Source organism: Cyprinodon variegatus, unplaced genomic scaffold, assembly GCF_000732505.1.
Source record: "Cyprinodon variegatus isolate N-32 unplaced genomic scaffold, C_variegatus-1.0 Scaffold351, whole genome shotgun sequence".
Taxonomy (NCBI): Eukaryota; Metazoa; Chordata; class Actinopteri; order Cyprinodontiformes; family Cyprinodontidae; genus Cyprinodon; species Cyprinodon variegatus.
The window spans coordinates 474,593-493,235 of NW_015150804.1; the positions used below are offsets into that span (position 1 = coordinate 474,593).

An 18,643-nucleotide genomic window follows, 5' to 3' on the forward strand; every position below is an offset into this window, starting at 1 on the left:
CAGTAGCTATAAGTTAGAGAAACTTTCAGCCATCATCTGGAACACGTCAAATACGTTCATACCTGTATGCATCGGAGAAAAATTCCTGATAAGTTACGCATCAGTTATGCACAAATTACTCATAGGTTTTGGATAAGCTAGACGCCACAACTTATGAATAAAATACACCTAACGTATGTCAGCGATCAAATAACTTACCTGTAACTTATGGCCCACGTATGAGTATACGTCGGGCATACGTCGGGAGTTTTGAGCAAGCTAAAAATTTCTCAACGTACTCACCGTATGTCAATGTGTACCAGTGTGCTCATAACTTATACAAAACGTACCCATAACTTATCCAATGCATGCCTGATTTTTCATACGTTAGGATTACGATTGCTAAAGCGTCAAGGTGTGACAGGGGCTTCGTGGTGAAGATGACTTCCTTACTCAGAGAGTGATCTCAGCATGCTCAAAGGTGGCTGGATCTAAACCTCCTGTTTGGAATCCGTCGCTCAGTGTAAGACTCAGTTGATCCCACTTGGGAGAAGGCAGTCCGAAAAGGTCCAGTTTGCAGGAAGGCTTCCTGCCGAAAAGAAAGAACAAACAAGGTTGAGACTGAGGGAGAAACAAGCGCTCAGTAAAAACTCAATGTGATCTCAGCTTGGCTAGAGAACTAAAACTCAGAATGCAAAAACTCAGATAGACTCAGAATAACAAGGCTTGGCTAGAGTTCCCCAAACTGGCAAACACTCTGGCGTCGAAGTAATGGCAACCAGCAGCTTAAGAGCAGTCCGGTGATGAGGCAACAGCTTGCAGGTGTGTGAGGAGGCGGACCGGAGCCAGGCGCCTCCTGGTGGAGGAAAGGAGAAACACAAAAGACAAGACAAACAGACGAACACAAAAACTGGGATCCTGACAAAAACACATTAGTGCGCTATTTTCAGTGAGAAAGAGGCTAAAGTTGCTTGGTGCCGGGGAAAGCAATACAGACCCCCTCAGGCCACGACTGAGGTGTCATTCAACCATTGTTGGTGTAAGCTGAAAAAAATGCAAATATTTTATGAAGTTAGAAAGGCTGGTTAGTGTTGGATTGGTGTATTTTACAATTTAATAGGAATACATGAACAATAAGCAGACTTTACAGACATGACTGGGCATGTTTTTCTGTGCCTTATATTATCGTGTTTCTATTAATTTACATTTCATTTTTATCACCAATCTTATGTGATAGGACAGTGTGTGGAGCAGCTTCATATAACCCCTTAGATTTAAGTTTACTGGCACATAGAACAGGTTCTGACATCATCTTATGCTTTGCTCTTGGAATCAGTAGTTTTTTTCTTCCAGCCATGTGTGTCCGTTACACCTCATCTGTTCAGGAAAATGCATTATACTTTGGATAAAAAGTCTAAGTAAATCTCACAACCTATTGGGGAAAAGTTATTATTGATTCTTGATTTTCTTTTACAGATTTTTCAGAAATATTCACAGTAATAAGTTATAGTAAAGAAATATACATGCATAACTAACTATGTCTTCTACCTTTTCTGTTCCATAAGGTCATTACGGCAAAGAAAACCTGCGTACTGGAGGACAAGACATGCACAACTTCATCTCTTCTGGGTTTGTCACGCTCGGACGTGGCCACTTGAAAGGTAGCCCATCCTCTTAATGTCTGCTTCACTTCACAGCTCAAAGCTCAAGTTCAGAAAAATGAGGACTTGAATCCCTAAGCCAAAACGTCATGTTGTCATACATCTTTCTGCCAAAGGACTTTGCACAGAACTAAGCTTTCGGAAAAGAAAAAAAGAAAGAAAGAATGTGACTTTTGTTTTTGATAAGTACAACTTGGACATTACAGTCCATAATGGCTTGAAGTGACATCTTGCAAAGATCTTACACATCCTTCTAAAGACAAAGTAACACGTCCAAACTTTGTGGGCAGACAGTGTGAAAGGCAGCATGACACAGTTGTAGATTTCTCTGTTATTGTTGTCTTTAATTTGATCATAACTTCATGAGAGACGTGTTTGTGTTTCAACAGCGCAACAATCCATAGACGAATCGGGGCAGATGTCCTGGCAGGGTGACATGGACATTCCCATGTCTTACGGTATGTCCTCCAAAAACCTCCATCTTTTTACTGCTTGCATCTGGTAAGAGAAGCCGTTTCTAGATCAGATTCACACACACAGTGGATAAATGGGGTCAGCAGTCCAAACTGTTTCCTCTGATGGAGGCTCTGCTGCAGGTCTGCATGAATGCGGAACTGCAAGATTTATGCGGACAGTTGAGAATGTCAGACATTACAGGTATAGGGGACAAACTTTTATTTCCGGGTGGATCATCTAAATCAGTGGTCCTCTTAATTGTCAATCATTCTGGTGATATGTTGAAGCAAGGCCGTCCTACGTGCTACCTACCTTTTCCTGCCAATGCGCCCTTTCAGCCACATGTGTTTGGTGAGCTACGGTTTCAGACAGTCATTGAAGCTCACCTTTCTCACCACGATTCTTTGAAAATGGCCAAGGGTTATAAGAGAAAAAGTGTCTACGAAGTGTATGAGAAGAAAAGAAAGGCCTCAGTAGAGGCAGATATATCCTAGAATGCTTTGCTTGGAGAGCTTCCCTCACCAAACATTATGGAACTCGCTGTCAGAATGGCCCTAATAACAAAGATGGAGCAGGCCCAGCACAGTGGAGGAGGAGTTACGTGACCAACGGAGATAAAAGCAGTGATCGTCTGTCAGTTAACTGAGTTTGCTATAAAGTCCACTATATAGTCCCCGCTCTATATAGTGATTGAGGGATTTAGGGGTTGGAGCGGACGTTGGGGCACAGTAAGCTTGTATAGCTATGAGAACAGCACATTTTAAAAAGGGTGTGTACGAGGAGACACAGGCTTGTGCATCCTCTTGCACGCACATTTTCTTTTTAAGTGGTTAGTGCGAGTCCTCCACAATACCTTTAACACAGCTTCAATAGCAGATGATCTGGATGAAGGTAAAGATGAAGAACCACTCAAATATTTACATATTTAAAATAATGGGAACATGTTAGCCTACATTGATTCATTTATACCTGGAAGCTAAAATTAAAATGCATGTAAAGAGATTGCTTCTTTCTTTCTATACTTTGTATATTGCATACCTGCTCTGAACGCTGCCTCGCCAACTACTGCACCTCTCAGCTGACATATTACTGCCATGATGACAGAGGCTGTCTCCTTAAAGCGGTGGTCTTTTCTCTGACATGGAGCCGCTGGCCGCCTCTCTGACCCGCTCAAACTCCTCCTGACAATAGGAAGCAGACTGACAGATGGGCAACATTCAGTAAATACTGTTAGTCTTGGTTTAGTTTATAGTTAACACTTTATATTGGCAGAATTAACTCCCAGAGCCTTAAAGTAATATATTTGCATTTTTAGTTTTTGTAAAATTCAGTTTATTCTATTTCATCAAAATGGATGATTTTAAGAATCAAGGAATGACCTCCAGGCAGTCAGTAAAAGTTGCTGCTTCTGGAACCTTTTAATTATTGTGTAAAAATAATAAATGAACCACGGCTAACTGCTAATGTTGCTAACACTGCATAAATGCCTATACATTCTGGTTAAGTTCTGGTGTATACCCTTGCGAGGAAAAAAAGGGTCAAAATGAGCTCCATATTTTAAACAGTTTTATCGTAAAACTAATAAAATGGGGAAAAAGGCCATTTTGGAAGGATTGTAGGATATATGTAAAATACCAGGTTATACTGTAACACCTTTAAGGAATAAAATGTGAGACAATTTCTATTTGGTTTCTATTTGGTTTCCTTTCTTATTTCAACCTTTGTAGAAACAGAACTCAGAAAATTAACTCCAAAATAATAAAAAATTGTTCTAATGGCCAAAGGTGACAATTTAATTAACGTGGGTTCTAAATCAACTCTGTTTTAGTAAGAAGACGTGTTCGTTTATGAGCTTCCCAGAAAAATCCATCAATTTAGTCGATTTAACTCAGCAGCTGCACCTCAAGGCAATTCCACTCCATTTAAAACTTTCCCACTTTACCAAAAACATAAAATTCTGCATATAGATATCCAAAGTGTCACCTTGATGACATTGTGAAAGTAAAAAAATGTATATAGAAAAGTGTCTGAAGAAGTCTTTCAGGTTTAACGATGCTGCTGTGTTTAGTGAACATCTCTTCGGCGTCTTGTGTACAAACAGTTCGCCTGACCTCTAGGTTTTTTTATCCCCCCCTCGCTTTGCCCGCCTGTAGCATCCACTCATGTGCATCCTGCTTAATTACTTTTTCATGAGTTGTTCCCTGTTTTCCTCCGAGGGAATAACATCACCCACTCAGCCACCCCTTACACACACAATCCCCCAATCCACTTAAGGTGACCTTGTCTTATTGGGAAGTTTTGCTGCCGTGCTCCCACACCCACCCCATGCTGTAATCCCTCCAGGCAACAGTTTCTGACTATGTGTGGCGGAACATGAGTGCAAATGGAGGGGTGTTAAAGTGCGCCGAGAAGGGATCACTTGCCCCTGTTTACCTCCATTACTGACTGATTTTGCTTCTCCGTCTTTTGTTCGTTATGTGAACTGGAGGAGACTGTAACTTTAAACTTTGAAAATCTCAAATCGATGAAATCATGTCATCTGAAGTCATCAGCTCGCTGCACCTTCGTGTTCACCAACCTGACGGCTACGCTTCAGATCGATTCAATCTAAAAGACATGACTCACCCCTTGTTTAAACTAGAAACTCCCAACTGATTCCTCTCATCAGTTTCAGTAACTACTTATTCTGCGTCTCATGCATCTTTTGCAATTTAGACCCGTATTTTGTATAATGTACATAATTTTTGTACAGTTATGCAACCATCAGCCACTCCCTTTGTTGTCTCTGCCTGCTTGGTCGTATGGAGCTGTGGGGTCATGTTCCTGTTATTGGTTGATCACGGGAAGGAGGAAAGAAACGCTCTGGACTGTTTTTAAAGTCCATCATTGATAAAGCATGCAATCTCAGCTCAGGACCTTTTTGCTGCAAGGCAACACTGCTACTAACTGGAACCATGCAACGCATTTTTAACAGGATATTTATGCTTTATGTGTGTGTGCAACATGCTTTTTTATACCATAGATCTTATTCTTTTTTCCTATAAAAAACAAAATAATTTCCAAGAAAAAAAAAAGAATAATGGTTTTGAGCTGTTTGTTCAAATTGAAGCCAGTTACATGAAATTTAGAGATATTTGTAGGTTTTCTTGAAGATAATTGTTGAAAAGCTTTAACAACCTGAACAGCTGTGAGCTGTTGTCACTCAATTTCTTATCTTCTAATTTATGTTGGTGTATAAAAAAACATTTAAACATGAAAATATGAAAGACATTTTGTGTAACTCTAAGTGCTGCTTTTGATGATCCCTCATTTTTTATAAGGTTTTAATTTCTTAAGTCTTCTAATGTAGTGATTACTAATCCTGTTCATCATGTGTTAGATATGTTGCTGCTCCAGCAAACCTGCTATTAATGATTAGCTCCTACAGTATGCATGCCATGAAGTGCTCTGCTGGACAGTGGATCCCGAGGATCAGAGGGATATTTCATAAAAGTCGCTCAGAAAAGCCAGAATTAAAACATCAAGTCTGAGTCAAGTTAACGTGTCAAACATGTCAGATTATTGGGTTCCACCAAAAAGGATGCCTTAGTTTTTTTAATGCTCCCTCCCGACTTTACAATACTGGAAAAAATGTGTAGGCCTTGTCTGGCGAACAGTTAGGGTCTGATTCTAACTGAGGTGCAAAATAAGAAAATTGCAGAAAATTGTCCACGTTATGCAGAAATGTGTCCGGGAAGACAAACAGGGTCATTTTGAAACAGGGTGCTGTGCAAACTCAGACAAATGTCCTTAAATATGATTACACATTTAATCATGACTCTGATTACAAAAACACAAAGATACAAAGTGACTAGATGTGACAACAAAAGGAGAAAACATTTGAGAATGGACCATGGTTGATGTTAATTAAATGATATTCCACTGAACCAGACCACATAAAATATTTAAGAATGCATTTCAAACGTGAAGCTGTTCACCACCTGCAGCTGTTAAGGTGATTCAGCAGCAAAAAAACACCATTTGAGAAAAACAAATGAACAAAAACACTGCTTGAAAAAGTGTTCTTTTTTTCCCAACAGCTGATTTACTTATAGTCACAACAATTCAATTTCAATTCAGTTTATTTACATAGCGCCAACTTGGCAACACATGTCATCTCAAGGCACTTTCCAGTTCAACCAGATCATCCAGTCAAATTGATACAAAGTTTTCTATCTAAGGAAAACCAGCTGATTGCATCGACTCATTGAATCAAATACAATCCCTCACACTAAGCATGCTTGTAGCGACAGTGGAGAGGAAAAACTCCCTTTGAACAGGAAGAAACCTCCAGCAGAACCAGGCTCAGTGTGAGCGGCCATCTGCTGAGGCCCACTGGGGTTCAAGGAGACAGAAGCAGAGATACAAAAAGCAACCTCCACAGGCGGCCCCGTCCAGGAAACACACAGCCAGGCAGACGAGCTCCGAGCCAGCTCCCATGTCAGAGGATGAAGAGAGCACATCCAGCCAGTCACAGTCAGAGAAACAGGACTACACTGGAAAACAGGGTGATCTCCAGCATCTATAAATAAGGGTGTTGATGGAAGCAGCACAGCTGATGTTTCTCTCCAGGATGGCGTCACAGCCAAACAGGAACAACAGAAACTGTAGAAGAGAATGTCTGAAAAATAAACAAACTAGAGATGTTGCAATGGTCCGATGCTTTTATCGGCTTTAATGCAAAATAACTCACAAAAATTGAATGCATGTTCAAAGTCAGACCAAAGATGCTAAAGTTTTTCAGTTATGGTTAAATTAACTTAAAACCTTCAAATTTCCAAACTCAAATAAAAGGTGTAACCGTGGATGTGACCTTCCTGATCAGTGAATCTATGCAAATCCTTTGTTGCTGCAGTTTTCAGGCCCCATTAACGCTTTGATTGGCCTTTATCAGGTCATTTTAAGTCAGTGCAGTATTTGCCAAAGTGGCAATTTCCGCCTCTTTCTCAATGAGCTTGATTCATACCAGCGGGGAGACACAACTGCCAAATGCACAATGTGAGCTGATTCGTCTCCTCATCTCTTCTGGACGTTAAATAGCGGGCTAATGAACCTGATTAGGCCGGTTACATGAAACTCACACACTGAGAATCCCACAAGTCTTCCAATCACACAGGCAAGTCTAATAATGAAATTCATTCACTGCATCCTGACACACACAGAGATAGCCTCTTAACACTCTGTCTCATCCAGCATGTCCTCATGCATTATGTAGAGCATGTTTGTTTATAGAAATCTCATCTGAGGAGCTCACTGTAACGAAGGTCGGCTCCTTTTACCTCTTCATATTAAACACTTCTCTTATCTCAAACTATGAGCGCATACAGCCCATGTATAATCAGTATAACCGTTCAACTTACTATATTCTTTTTTTGTACCTTCACACTTATTCAACCAGTATCAGAAGCTTATTGGAAAAAAACTTTCTGAGATTCTATTCATTTAGTAAAAGTTTACACAGAACACTTATTAGATTCAAAGTTGACCTTTTGTTGCATGAAAGTGCTTCTAATCAGCATGTCATTCTCAAAACGTAAAACTTAATGCATGTGGAACTTTGAAAGAGAAGTGAACAGAATAGGTAGAGAGAGAGCATGGCAAAATTAGTTTCCCAACCAAAACTGTTTCAAAAGTGCTTAACAGAACAAACGCTGAGAGTAAATATGAGTGTGAAGAATTATGCAATCTTCAGATGTGCAAGTGCTAAAATTGCTTTCCATGGAGCTGTAGATGAGTTATCATCATTTATCTCAAAAAGTTGGTTAAAAAAAAAAGTCTTCAGTTCTGTATTCAGTGTGATTAGAAGATTAATGCTTCAATAAAAGAGAAGGCTTTTTAAAGCTACAGTGCAAAAGTATTCACCTTATCCAAGGTAACTGTCAGGGGAGTGTTGCCTAGGTTATAGGGTATAGAGACCCTTAACCCTTAACCCCACACTGTTCCCCGGGTCCCACACAATGGCAGCCCACTGCTCCCCAAGGGGATGGGTTAAATTCAGAGAGTTGATTCCGATGCTCTGTACTTGTGACAGTGTAATGATAGTAAAAAGCTGGGGGGAAAAAATGAAAGTCAACCAGGTGCAATCAGAAGTCTTATAAATAGAGTTCACCTGTGTGTAATTTAATCCCATTACAAACCAAGCTGCTTTTATTAAGGGAACATTAATAAGGGAACCAATGAAGACCACTGAGCACAGCAGACTGGCCCTAAAGCAGGTTGTAGAGAAGTTAAATGAGAAGTTTAATTAGTCATCTAAATATGGAAAGGATGTGACTCAACTGTAGACCTATAGAGACATCGATACCTGCCTAAACTAACTTTCCAGGCAAGAAGAGCAACAATTAGTAAACCAACCAAGAGGCCATTGGTGACTTTTGAGGAGATTCAGGAGGGGGATGAGGAAAGCCTTAGTTGGTGAAAAAAAAGTCATATAAGTTTGCCATTGGGCTCAACATTGTAAAGCTTTGCTCAGCTTCAACCGCATCAAACAGAACTTTCTGGCTTACATCCGTAAATAATCCAGGGCTGACTTCCAACTGAGCACACAGACATAATATGTGCAGATTATGCAGGGATTTTTCCTTCAGCAGGGACAGATAAGCACTGATGAGAAGATGGATGGATCTACATGCAGGGAAACCATAAAAGAAAAAACTGCTGAAATCTAATTAAATTCAGTTTAGTTAGAAAGCAACAATTCACAACATGTCATCTCAAGGAACTTCAACCAGATCATACAGTCAGATTGGTTCAAAGTTTTATATCTAAGGAAAACCAGCTGATTCCATCAACTCATTTATTCAAAAGCAATCCGCACACCAAGCATGCATGCAGTGACAGTAGAGAGGAAAACTCCCATTTAACAGGAAGAAACCTGCATCAGAACCAGGCTCAGTGTGAGCGACCATCTGCAGAGGCTGACTGGGGTTCAAGGAGACAGAAGCAGACATTCAGAAACAAGCATAGAAGAACTGATCAACAAATATGCAGAATGTTCTTGGTTCAAGGAAGGACTTCAAACTGCACCGCTATTGGAAATATTTTTCTCCATTTTGTTATTTCTTAATCTAGTTTGCTTAAACTGTTGTATTTCAATGCAGGGTTGTTGTTGTTTTGTTTGTTTGTTTGTTTTTTCTTTAGTTAGGGTTTTTGATTATCTGATTAAGGGAGAGAAATAGGCGATATTAAATAAATGCAGCTGGTAGAGACAAACCCCAAAAGACTTGCTGCTCTTATTGCAGCCAAAGATAAAAGCATTTACTCAAAAGGACAAAATATAAATGAACAACAGAGAGTTTCCAGGCATTTTAATATATTGAAATTACAGAAGATGAAGATGTAATCCAGAGAAATGCAGGAAAATAAAGTCTTCTCCTGAGCCACAAAAGGTTTTATACAATAGTTTAAGGGGCTGTCTAAGGTTAAACCAGCAACTTCAACATATTTATTGGAAAAATAATGGAGCACTTTAATTATAAATGTATTTTTAACCCATGTGCTAATGAACCATGTGCTGAGGTTAATACGCATTAGTTCACCTGTCCAGCTGCAGCTCAGAAAGCAAAGTCATGAATGAGTCAAGCTCCACTTTCACGTCCTCTTCTGTGAAGGCCGCAGGCTGCTGCACCGTGAAATTCTGTTAGCAGCCTAACAAAGTGGAGAATTGAATGGGAGAGCCATGAGAAAGCAAAACATAACGTGTTAAATCCTTTTGAGATGCAGATTGGTTTCACCTGTCCTCCATCTGTCAATATCTCTCATACCTTATTATGTCAATGACTAAAATAAGAGGAAAAGGAAGAGACAGAGCTGCATGTGGAAGCACCTCTGTCAGCACAGAACCCCCAATCAGACTCCATATAAGAACGAGGAGAGCTCAGGTTGGTATGAGAACAATAAGCTATGAGGCTGCATTGAGGCAAGCCTGATGAGATGTAGCGTTTGTTTGGAAAAATGCTCGACTTTGGTGATTGGAGCAGTTTTGATCCAGACCATATAACCTTCACAATATTTACGAGTTTGCAGCAGAGTGGTAAAAGCTTTGGCCTACATTTCAGACTTGACTCTGGGTGATTACAAATTGGTAAATTGTTGCTCCTAACTCCTATCCCTTTACCTTTCCTTCCCTAAAACAGTAAGAATACTATCCGGGGTAGCAAGACAAGGCAAGGCAAGGCAAGTTTTTTTGTATAGCACATTTCATGTACAGAACAATTCAAAGTGCTTTACTTAAAACATTATAAGCAAAAGGGAAAGAAAACAATTAAAAACAATTAAAAGCGTGATTCAAAATTAAAAACATTTAAGATTAAAAAGAGAGAATACAGAGACGTGCGAATTTTAACTTTTGAATAGAATCTACGTAAATGCAGCTGAGAACAGGTGGGTCTGGAACTGCTGTGCTGAATCTGGAAACATTCAGCCTCACTGATGTCTTTACATAATGGAAACATGAAATACATTGGTCAGATTGGGACTACAGCCTTTAAAAAAATAAAAATAAAAAACACACAAAAGTTACAAAAATGTAGTGAACAGCTGAAGCTTTACTTTATAGAATCCAAAACATGTGATGATGTGCATATTAGCATTCCATGTCAAGTTAAGATTATTCATATAGCCCACCTTATGGGACAATCATCGGCCCAATGGGTTAGGGGAGGGGGGGAACACATGACATTTAAAAAAAATAAATACTAAAACCAGAATAAGAGCATTTTAAAACAACAAGAATAATATGAATACATTAGTAAAACAGAGCAAATACAGAGACAAGAGATCAGGTACTGTAAATATAATTAAAAAGCAACTTAAATATTGGGTTTACTAAAGGCTTCAGAAAGCAATGTATTGGGATGGGTGGGACGTGCCAGCGAGTCCTATCACACATATATAAACAATCCTAAATGCTAGAGAGCAACGTCAGAAGGTCACTATGCTAAAGGACCTACAGTATCAATAGGGGCCATCTTGCTTCCTATTAATATTCAGACAGCACCTGTCATTGGCACCTCTGATGCTTGAGTCCTTACAGATTTGCCAGATTTGGATTGAGCCATTGATTTGCAGTTTTTTACCTTTTCTGAATTCGTTGAGACTTTAGAACTACTTCTCATTAAGATCGCTGACCTTGGGACGAGTTAGGATTAAGTTTTGGATTTGAATCTCAAGCAAAAGACAGAAGAGAGAGACTTTTGAGAGATAGAAGTTGTAAGAGTTGAAAAAAAGTGCATAAAGTAGCTAATTTGTATTTTCTAACATCCAGAAATGCTTTGCAGACTGTTGTGCCTCTGTATGATGGTGATAAACACTATTCTGTTAGTATTTGCTTTAGCCTCATAATTCAAATGTTTAAGGCATTTTCTGTCTCATATGAAGACATGAAACATAACCAGACTACAAGACGGCAGAAAGTCTGTCTCTCTTTTGCTGATGGAAACGATATTTTAATCAATCCTGCTGTCTGTGCAGGCAGAGGCATGACTCATGTGTAAGCCTCTCTTTACACGTAAGATGAAATCAGTCCCTTTGCATCAGACTCATGGCTTTTAGGCGGGTATCTGCAGTTGTCTCCAAACAGCCTTTAAACAAACAACTTGACGGTAAACTCATATTGCAGAAATCCACTGAAATATAGCTTTAGCCAAACATCAGTCTATCATACCCCTGTTTGGATGAAGTGGGCTGCAAGACTTCCAGCCTGTTTCATGATGATCTGTGTTATGATGTCACAGATTTGTTTTAATAAGATTAACAATCCTTTCTCATTAGGTATGTAGTTGATCCATCCCCTCTCCATGTATGTGATAGAGTTGAACACAGCTCTAGGATATATTTATGTCTTTGTGTCATGTTTAAGAACCTGATCCTGCTTTAAACTTCTCCACTTTCTTCATTGTCTCTGTCTATTGTGTTTAAAGTATTCAGATGGGCTCTATTTGTAGATTTATGTGACTTATGAAGGCATTAGTTTCAATTAAATTTAGTAAAATTAAATAAAGTACAGGGGTTGAACATAATGCATGGAAACTTTTTTTCTGATTATATAACAATGTTTTGTCTCAATAAAACTGAAATATAGGTTCAAGAATAAAGCTAAGGCATTATTAGATAAATGGAACAAACATAAATTATCGTGGGTTTTCTTATTTCATCTTTTCTAATTTTAAAATGAAATGCAAAATGGCACTAAACAGGACTAAAGTATAAAATAAGGCTTCTGTTAACCATTTACCTTTACATTAATGTAAACATGGATATTTTTAAGGGAAGGGTATATAATATTATTTGCCTATTAAACTCTATTTTTTTTTGTGAAGTAAAAGAAAACTTCTTTAGCTTGGTTGACTCACAAGAGGGCATATTTTAGATTTTCTCTGAAGTGTAAATACTTATATATACTTCACAATCAAAATATTATCACCTTTGTCAGCTGCTGCATCTTTCTCTAAGCTCAAAGAGCTACAATAACAGCTGATTTCAGTAAATAAAAGTCTTGGTAAAAGAACAATAAACCTCATCAGGATTTTTTTGTGCAAACAAGTCTGCATCAAATTATATGGACCTGATTTTGTCTCTACCCCCTGCATGAAACCTCCACTTTTACTCTGGCCTCTCCACCCAGCACGGGTACTGCTGGAGTGTCAAATTGCGAGCTGTGGCGAGAGCTTTCACTGCAGGCACAAATGGATGGTAATTGTATGCAGAATGGCTTCAGAAATTACAACCGCAACTTGATGACACAGGTGGGGTCTCCTTTAAATGCTTCATTAGTCAGCGCCTCAGAGTGTTTACCGTGAATTGCAAAAGCTGAGCCGCCCACAGGTTTTTCTGTGACCCCAATCACTTGCATCCTACTCTCACCGAACAGAACGTCATTCACTGGAGCTTTGTAAATGAAAAAAAATCATAGACGGAAAATGAAATCAGCTTCTGCACGGCAGAAAGCTGTGACATAATGATCTGTGGCTGTGGGCTTTATACAGAGCGCGTCTGAGTAAGACAGAGGTGTGAGAGCTGAAAGAGTTGCTCTGTGATTAGAACCGTCCCATGTGTGTTGTCCTGGAAAAGCAACCAGCACTCGCTGGCCTGCTCAACTGAAAAGAGATTAAAGATGTAAAGGCAAAATGGGAGCAGTGAACTCAGAGACAGGGATTTTCTGCACAGGCCATCCATCAGGGATGTTACAGCAACCTGTGTGAGCACATTTCTTAGCGCTCATTAGAGGCGACGCCAGCTGGGCAGCGGCAGGAATGCATCCTGGTTCATTATAATACTAGCAAACATTGCTCTTGTGTGTAATGTTGGCAGAACGCGATCGGTGTCAGATGGTTTGTGTAAATTTAGAAGACTGAAGCTCACAGCAGCTTCAGATAACAGAGCTTTTTCTGCTTTACTTTGAGGATTTTTTGTGACATCCTTGTGCTCAGATTTGTGCCAGTGATCTGAAAAGTTTTTTTTTTACACAACAGCAGTGTCCAGTCTCTGCGCCTTCATGGTCAGGCTCCAATGACACTGAAAAGGATAAGTGGTACAGGAAATGGACAGTTGGATAGACAGCAGGAGTCGGGAGGTCATTTCTGCACTTTGTCTCTAACCGGCTGTGGGGACACGCCATAGAAGTGAAACCAGGTCACCCTTGAAAAAAACAGTCAATCTCAAGAGGAGGGCCAGAAGTTTGAGCACATGTGACCACAGAGTCTGATTTAAGCATGTTTTGGTTTGCTTTTAGTCATTGACTTTAAAGCATATGGCTTTTTGACCTGATCTTTAAGGATTAGAGGTGCTAAATTCACAAAGTTTCTAAGTTTGTGCAATAAGTGGGCGTGTTGAAGGTGATCTCCAAAAGCCTTAGAAAGCATTTACTGTCATTACGCATACATAGTGTATACAAAACGAAATTTGGTTTTGTAGAGCTCTCATGACATTTCCATTTTCTTAAAATGCAGCAGTGATTAAATAAATAATGCATTAACATGGTCAGTTTGATGCAGAGTTTGTGACATGATTTAGAGTATTTTTCAACATTCAGCAATCTGATGGCGGTGGGGAAGAAGATGTTGCAGAATCTGCTGGACCTTCATCAAATGCTGCAAAGCCTCTTCCCAGAGGACAGCAGGGAGAACAGTCCATGGGGGGGTGTGAGGGGTCATTGATTGCTTCCCAAACCACATAGGTTCCAGCCATCTAAAGGAGAAGATTGGGTGTTATACAGTCAGTTTGAGAGTAGCTGTAAAAGGAAGATGAGGTTCTGAGCCATAGAGATGGAGGTAATACTAATATTTTTTTTATAACTATAATACAAAAATAATACTTATAGGGCACGTTGTAGCCTATCTCAAAGTTCTATGTATAAAACTAAAAGAAAATAGTGTTTTTCCTTTTCTATTTTTCTCTAAACATCTTTAATCATTCTTTTTTTTTTTTCATTTGGTTTGATTTTACAAAGCTTGTCTGCCATATTTGTGCCAAAGTCTCCTTTGTTGCAACAATGACACAAAAATGTTTGAATGTTAGTTAGATCTACTGAAAAATAAAGATGCTAAAGCTGCGCCTAAAGTTTGGTATTTGACTTGGAAAATAGCTTTGCATGTGGTAAAAGTTTAAAACTGTATATCCTCCACCCATGAAAAAGCGTACTTTGGTCATTAGAAACTGATCTGCATATTGATAAAGGAACACATGCAAAAAATGTTTTTCAAACACTGTCTGATGAATTTGAAATGTAAAATCACTATGCATCTCCTTTAAAGATCTGCTCTGCGCGTTCAAACAGGTTTGGACCTGTTGTAGAAACATAACCTTCTGAAGATCAGGCCCTTTCTGTATCAGTTTGAACCAGGAGTCCGTAATCTGTGACTTAAGGCCACATGTGGCTCTGTTCTCCCTTCACTGTGGCTCTAATGACACCAAATAAATACATTAATCGTAAAGAAAATAAAAAAGGGTTCTTCTGCATGTTGTCATGCAACATCTGCATAAAATATTAGCAGCATCAGCAGGATGCTAGCAGTACAGAGCTAAAAAAAAATTAATTTGTTTTTTTGGTTTTAACTATTTGCTTTAGCGTATATTCTAAGGTGGGCTAACCACTGTTTTTCATCCTTTATATTTAAATGGATCACTCATTTTGCCTTATTCTACAATCTCAATGTTTTGTTTTTTTTTGTAGTAAAGGTTAAATATTTTGGTTTAAAATTCATTAAACTGAAAAATATTGGTTTAATTTCCCTGGCTGTCACTATTTATAAAATATTTAATAAAATATATATATTCATAAAATGTCCTAATCTTACTGATTTGTGAAAAACTGTACAAGTGGTTGTTTGATATTAATTCTTCTAAAGAACACCATGTAGTCCTACATTGTCTCATCACATCTTTATCTTAAAATTATAAACTATAAGATGAAGAAATGTAAAATAAATTATAAAATTCTGTCGCTACTGAAGAAGCTTTGTTGATGGAAACACATCAGTCCATTAAAGCTACTGATCCTGAGTATTAGGCTGTTTTTAGACCTTATATGATGGAGATGTTTATATCCAAATGTGGACCTAGGAGTCTCAGATTACATCTCATTTCTGGAAAAGATCTGCTGGGTGTGAATTAGCTCCATAATGGCCTCCACTTCCTGCTAAATTCCAACATTTTAGCTGAAAGAGGTGAAGGGAGACATCTTCACACAGCGGCAAAGATGCATGCACCGTCTCATCTCGCCTTATCGGCATGATGTGAGTTTTAATATGCTGCAGAGCCGTGGCCCTATCAGATCGGATGTGTCTCCGAGCGATTGAAGCCTTCATGAGAGGAGGGGATGAAGAGCAGGAGCAGCCGCGTGGCCGTAGCTCGAGGCGCATCGTATTCTTCCCATTTCTCCCCACTTCCAGACAACAGGACCCTGTGAAATGACTGCGGGTGCTGCCAACTGTGAAATTAATTGAACTTGTGATCCGGAGGGTAGAAACCAGCATCCGGCCCAAGGAGGCATGTGTGCATCCGTGCTTACATTTGGCCGTGACAAAGGAACAACGCAGCCCAGGGGCACCGACCGGATCTGCGGTCAGTTTCCTCGACAAGATGTCGCCGGACTCGTCTGGGCTTTATTTGACTCGTGTGACATTGCGGCTGATTGCGTGAGACGTGTTGTCACGCTGTTGGCTCTTGTTAGAGGCATTTTTTTTGGGAAGCAATTGGATCTGTTCACAGATCCAAGATGTCAAACCGATGATAATCATTCCATGTTGAGGACGGACTTTTTGGCCAGAGACTGGGCATGAGTTTGCCAACATCCTGAGCCAATTTACATAGATAACATGGCTTCTCTTTAGCAATAGAGTTTCTGATATTCATCACTGAGCACTTCTAACTATGTTGCCAGGGATAATCATGAGACGCTTTAAGGCAGGTTAGAGAGAAATCTCTAAATAAGCAAACATGCATTAAATCCTCACTGCAAATTTCTCGATGATTCATCTTCCTCCTACTTACAGTTCTTCTGTTAGTTGTTGTTACATTTCAGAGGTGTACAGATCAGAAAGGAAAGGTCCAAAGTTGGAATATATTTTACACTTAATACATTCAATCTTACTCACTCTTTAGCGCTTTGCTGTTTCCTCAAAACGGCAAGTTATTCCAACACAAAGGCTCATCAAATTCAAAATCTGCTTTTAGAAAGTCAGCATAGAGAGAATTAACAGAAAATGCAATTTCTTGATAAATAGTGAATAGAATAGACCAAAAATAAATTTCTTCTTAGTTATTTTGATCTAAAATGATCTATTGCAGAAAACAGGTGGAAACTTTGTGGTTCAGGTGCTCTGTATCTGTATGTCAGCTAATTCAATGATTCAAATGGAGTATTTGTCATGATGGGTCTCTGTGATTAAACCCACATGCAGAACACCACAGGAAACGGAGTAAAAGTTTAACAGTTTATTTAGAGGAACACACAAGAATAATAATGAGCAGGTTCTGGTACTGGTCCGGGACTGGAATCACAGAGGATCTGCAGAGATGAATAGTTTGGTTAGCCAGGCAGCGGTGATGACTTGTCAGGGGTTAGATTTAGGTTGTACCTTGATGAAGTTCAGACTGATCGATGGAGAGAGGGAACCGGTTGGGTCCAGAGAATGTGGATTCAGCATAGAGCTCAGCAGCAGCGGCGTCTAGCTTCATGCTAATGAGGTTCAGACCTTGAGTTGATCTCCTAGTTCTCCCTTGAGGACTAGCTGGGGATTTCAGACTGATAGTCTTCAGGTTTGGCTTCCCTGGGCAGGCAGGCAGGTTTCCAAGCAAAGCTCCTCCAGAGCTACAGACTTCAGTCGGGCTTTCCTGTGAGCAGAGAAGACAGAGGCTGGTTAGAATCTGGTTACTCTCTAGAGAAGACAGAGATTCTCTATGTTAACAGAGGCTCAGGTGCCGCTAGTCAAAACTGGTCAACACTCCAGCGCCGAAAACAGGTCTGGCTGCTGCTTATGTAGGAAGGTCCCCTGATGGGCTGATGATCCTCAGGTGTGCAGGAGGCTCCAGCCCAGGAGACCCACAGCGCTCTCTGCTGGAGACAGGTGGCAGATCTCCAGATCCCAACAGAAAAACATATAACATGAGGGGATCCTCGGCGCCCTCTGGAGGGCAAGCCTCAGGATCCCAACAGTATTAACTCCATATGCTAACAATGGTCTTGATATATTAAAATCTTAAGGTTGGCCTTGAATGTAGAAATAGCTAAATGGCTACATATTACTGTGGTTGGTTGTTACAGGCNCTAACAATGGTCTTGATATATTAAAATCTTAAGGTTGGCCTTGAATGTAGAAATAGCTAAATGGCTACATATTACTGTGGTTGGTTGTTACAGGCCTCCATCTGCTTCCTAAGAGGCACTCTATTCATTAAAACAGCGTTTGATCAGTTAAATTACACTGAACTGCTTTTGTCAGGAGATTTGAACTGGGACTGGTGAAATGCAACTTCTGATGAGTTTAAGAGGTTTTTTAACTCTATTAATCTCACCCAGTTTGTCAATTCTTTGACTAGGCCTAATTCCAAAAGCCCAGATGAATCTACCTTGATTGACTTGATATTAACTAACGTGCCTCATAAATTATCTTCCCTGGGTGTCTGTAATGACCTAAGTGATAATTTATTGGTTGCTGCATGTAGAAGCACTAGCATTCCAAAAAGCAAACCCTGTATTGTTCGCAGAAGGAATGAGCAAGCCTTTAATCATGATTTGACTATGGTGAACTGGAAATATATAAAACTGTGTGATAGTGTGCAGTTTTATACTGCAGTAGTTGCAGGTGTAGATGACTTCCCCAAATTGCACATAAGCCGTTACCTCAGGATCAAAAAGACCTTGTTCAATGTTCTCATGCTTGTAGTACCAGGCTGTGTTAGAAATAATCGTTCATTAATTTAGTAATCAATTAATCATTAACTCTAAAATATGCCTTCAGCTGACAGAGCAACACACTTAGAGCAGTAATTATACCAAAATTGTAAAA

The 18,643-nt window shown here is 39.6% G+C and overlaps 1 protein-coding gene across 3 annotated transcripts in view; it reads left to right on the forward strand.

Annotated features, from left to right (window-relative positions):
* shisa6 (shisa family member 6) overlaps positions 1-18,643 on the forward strand; it is a 124,752-nt gene that overhangs the window by 30,846 nt on the left and 75,263 nt on the right. For all 3 annotated transcript variants that reach the window (XM_015385896.1, XM_015385899.1, XM_015385898.1), the window contains exons 4-5: positions 1,545-1,640; positions 2,030-2,098. In XM_015385896.1, the coding sequence (XP_015241382.1) occupies positions 1,545-1,640; positions 2,030-2,098 (165 nt within the window). The remainder of the gene's footprint in view (positions 1-1,544; positions 1,641-2,029; positions 2,099-18,643) is intronic.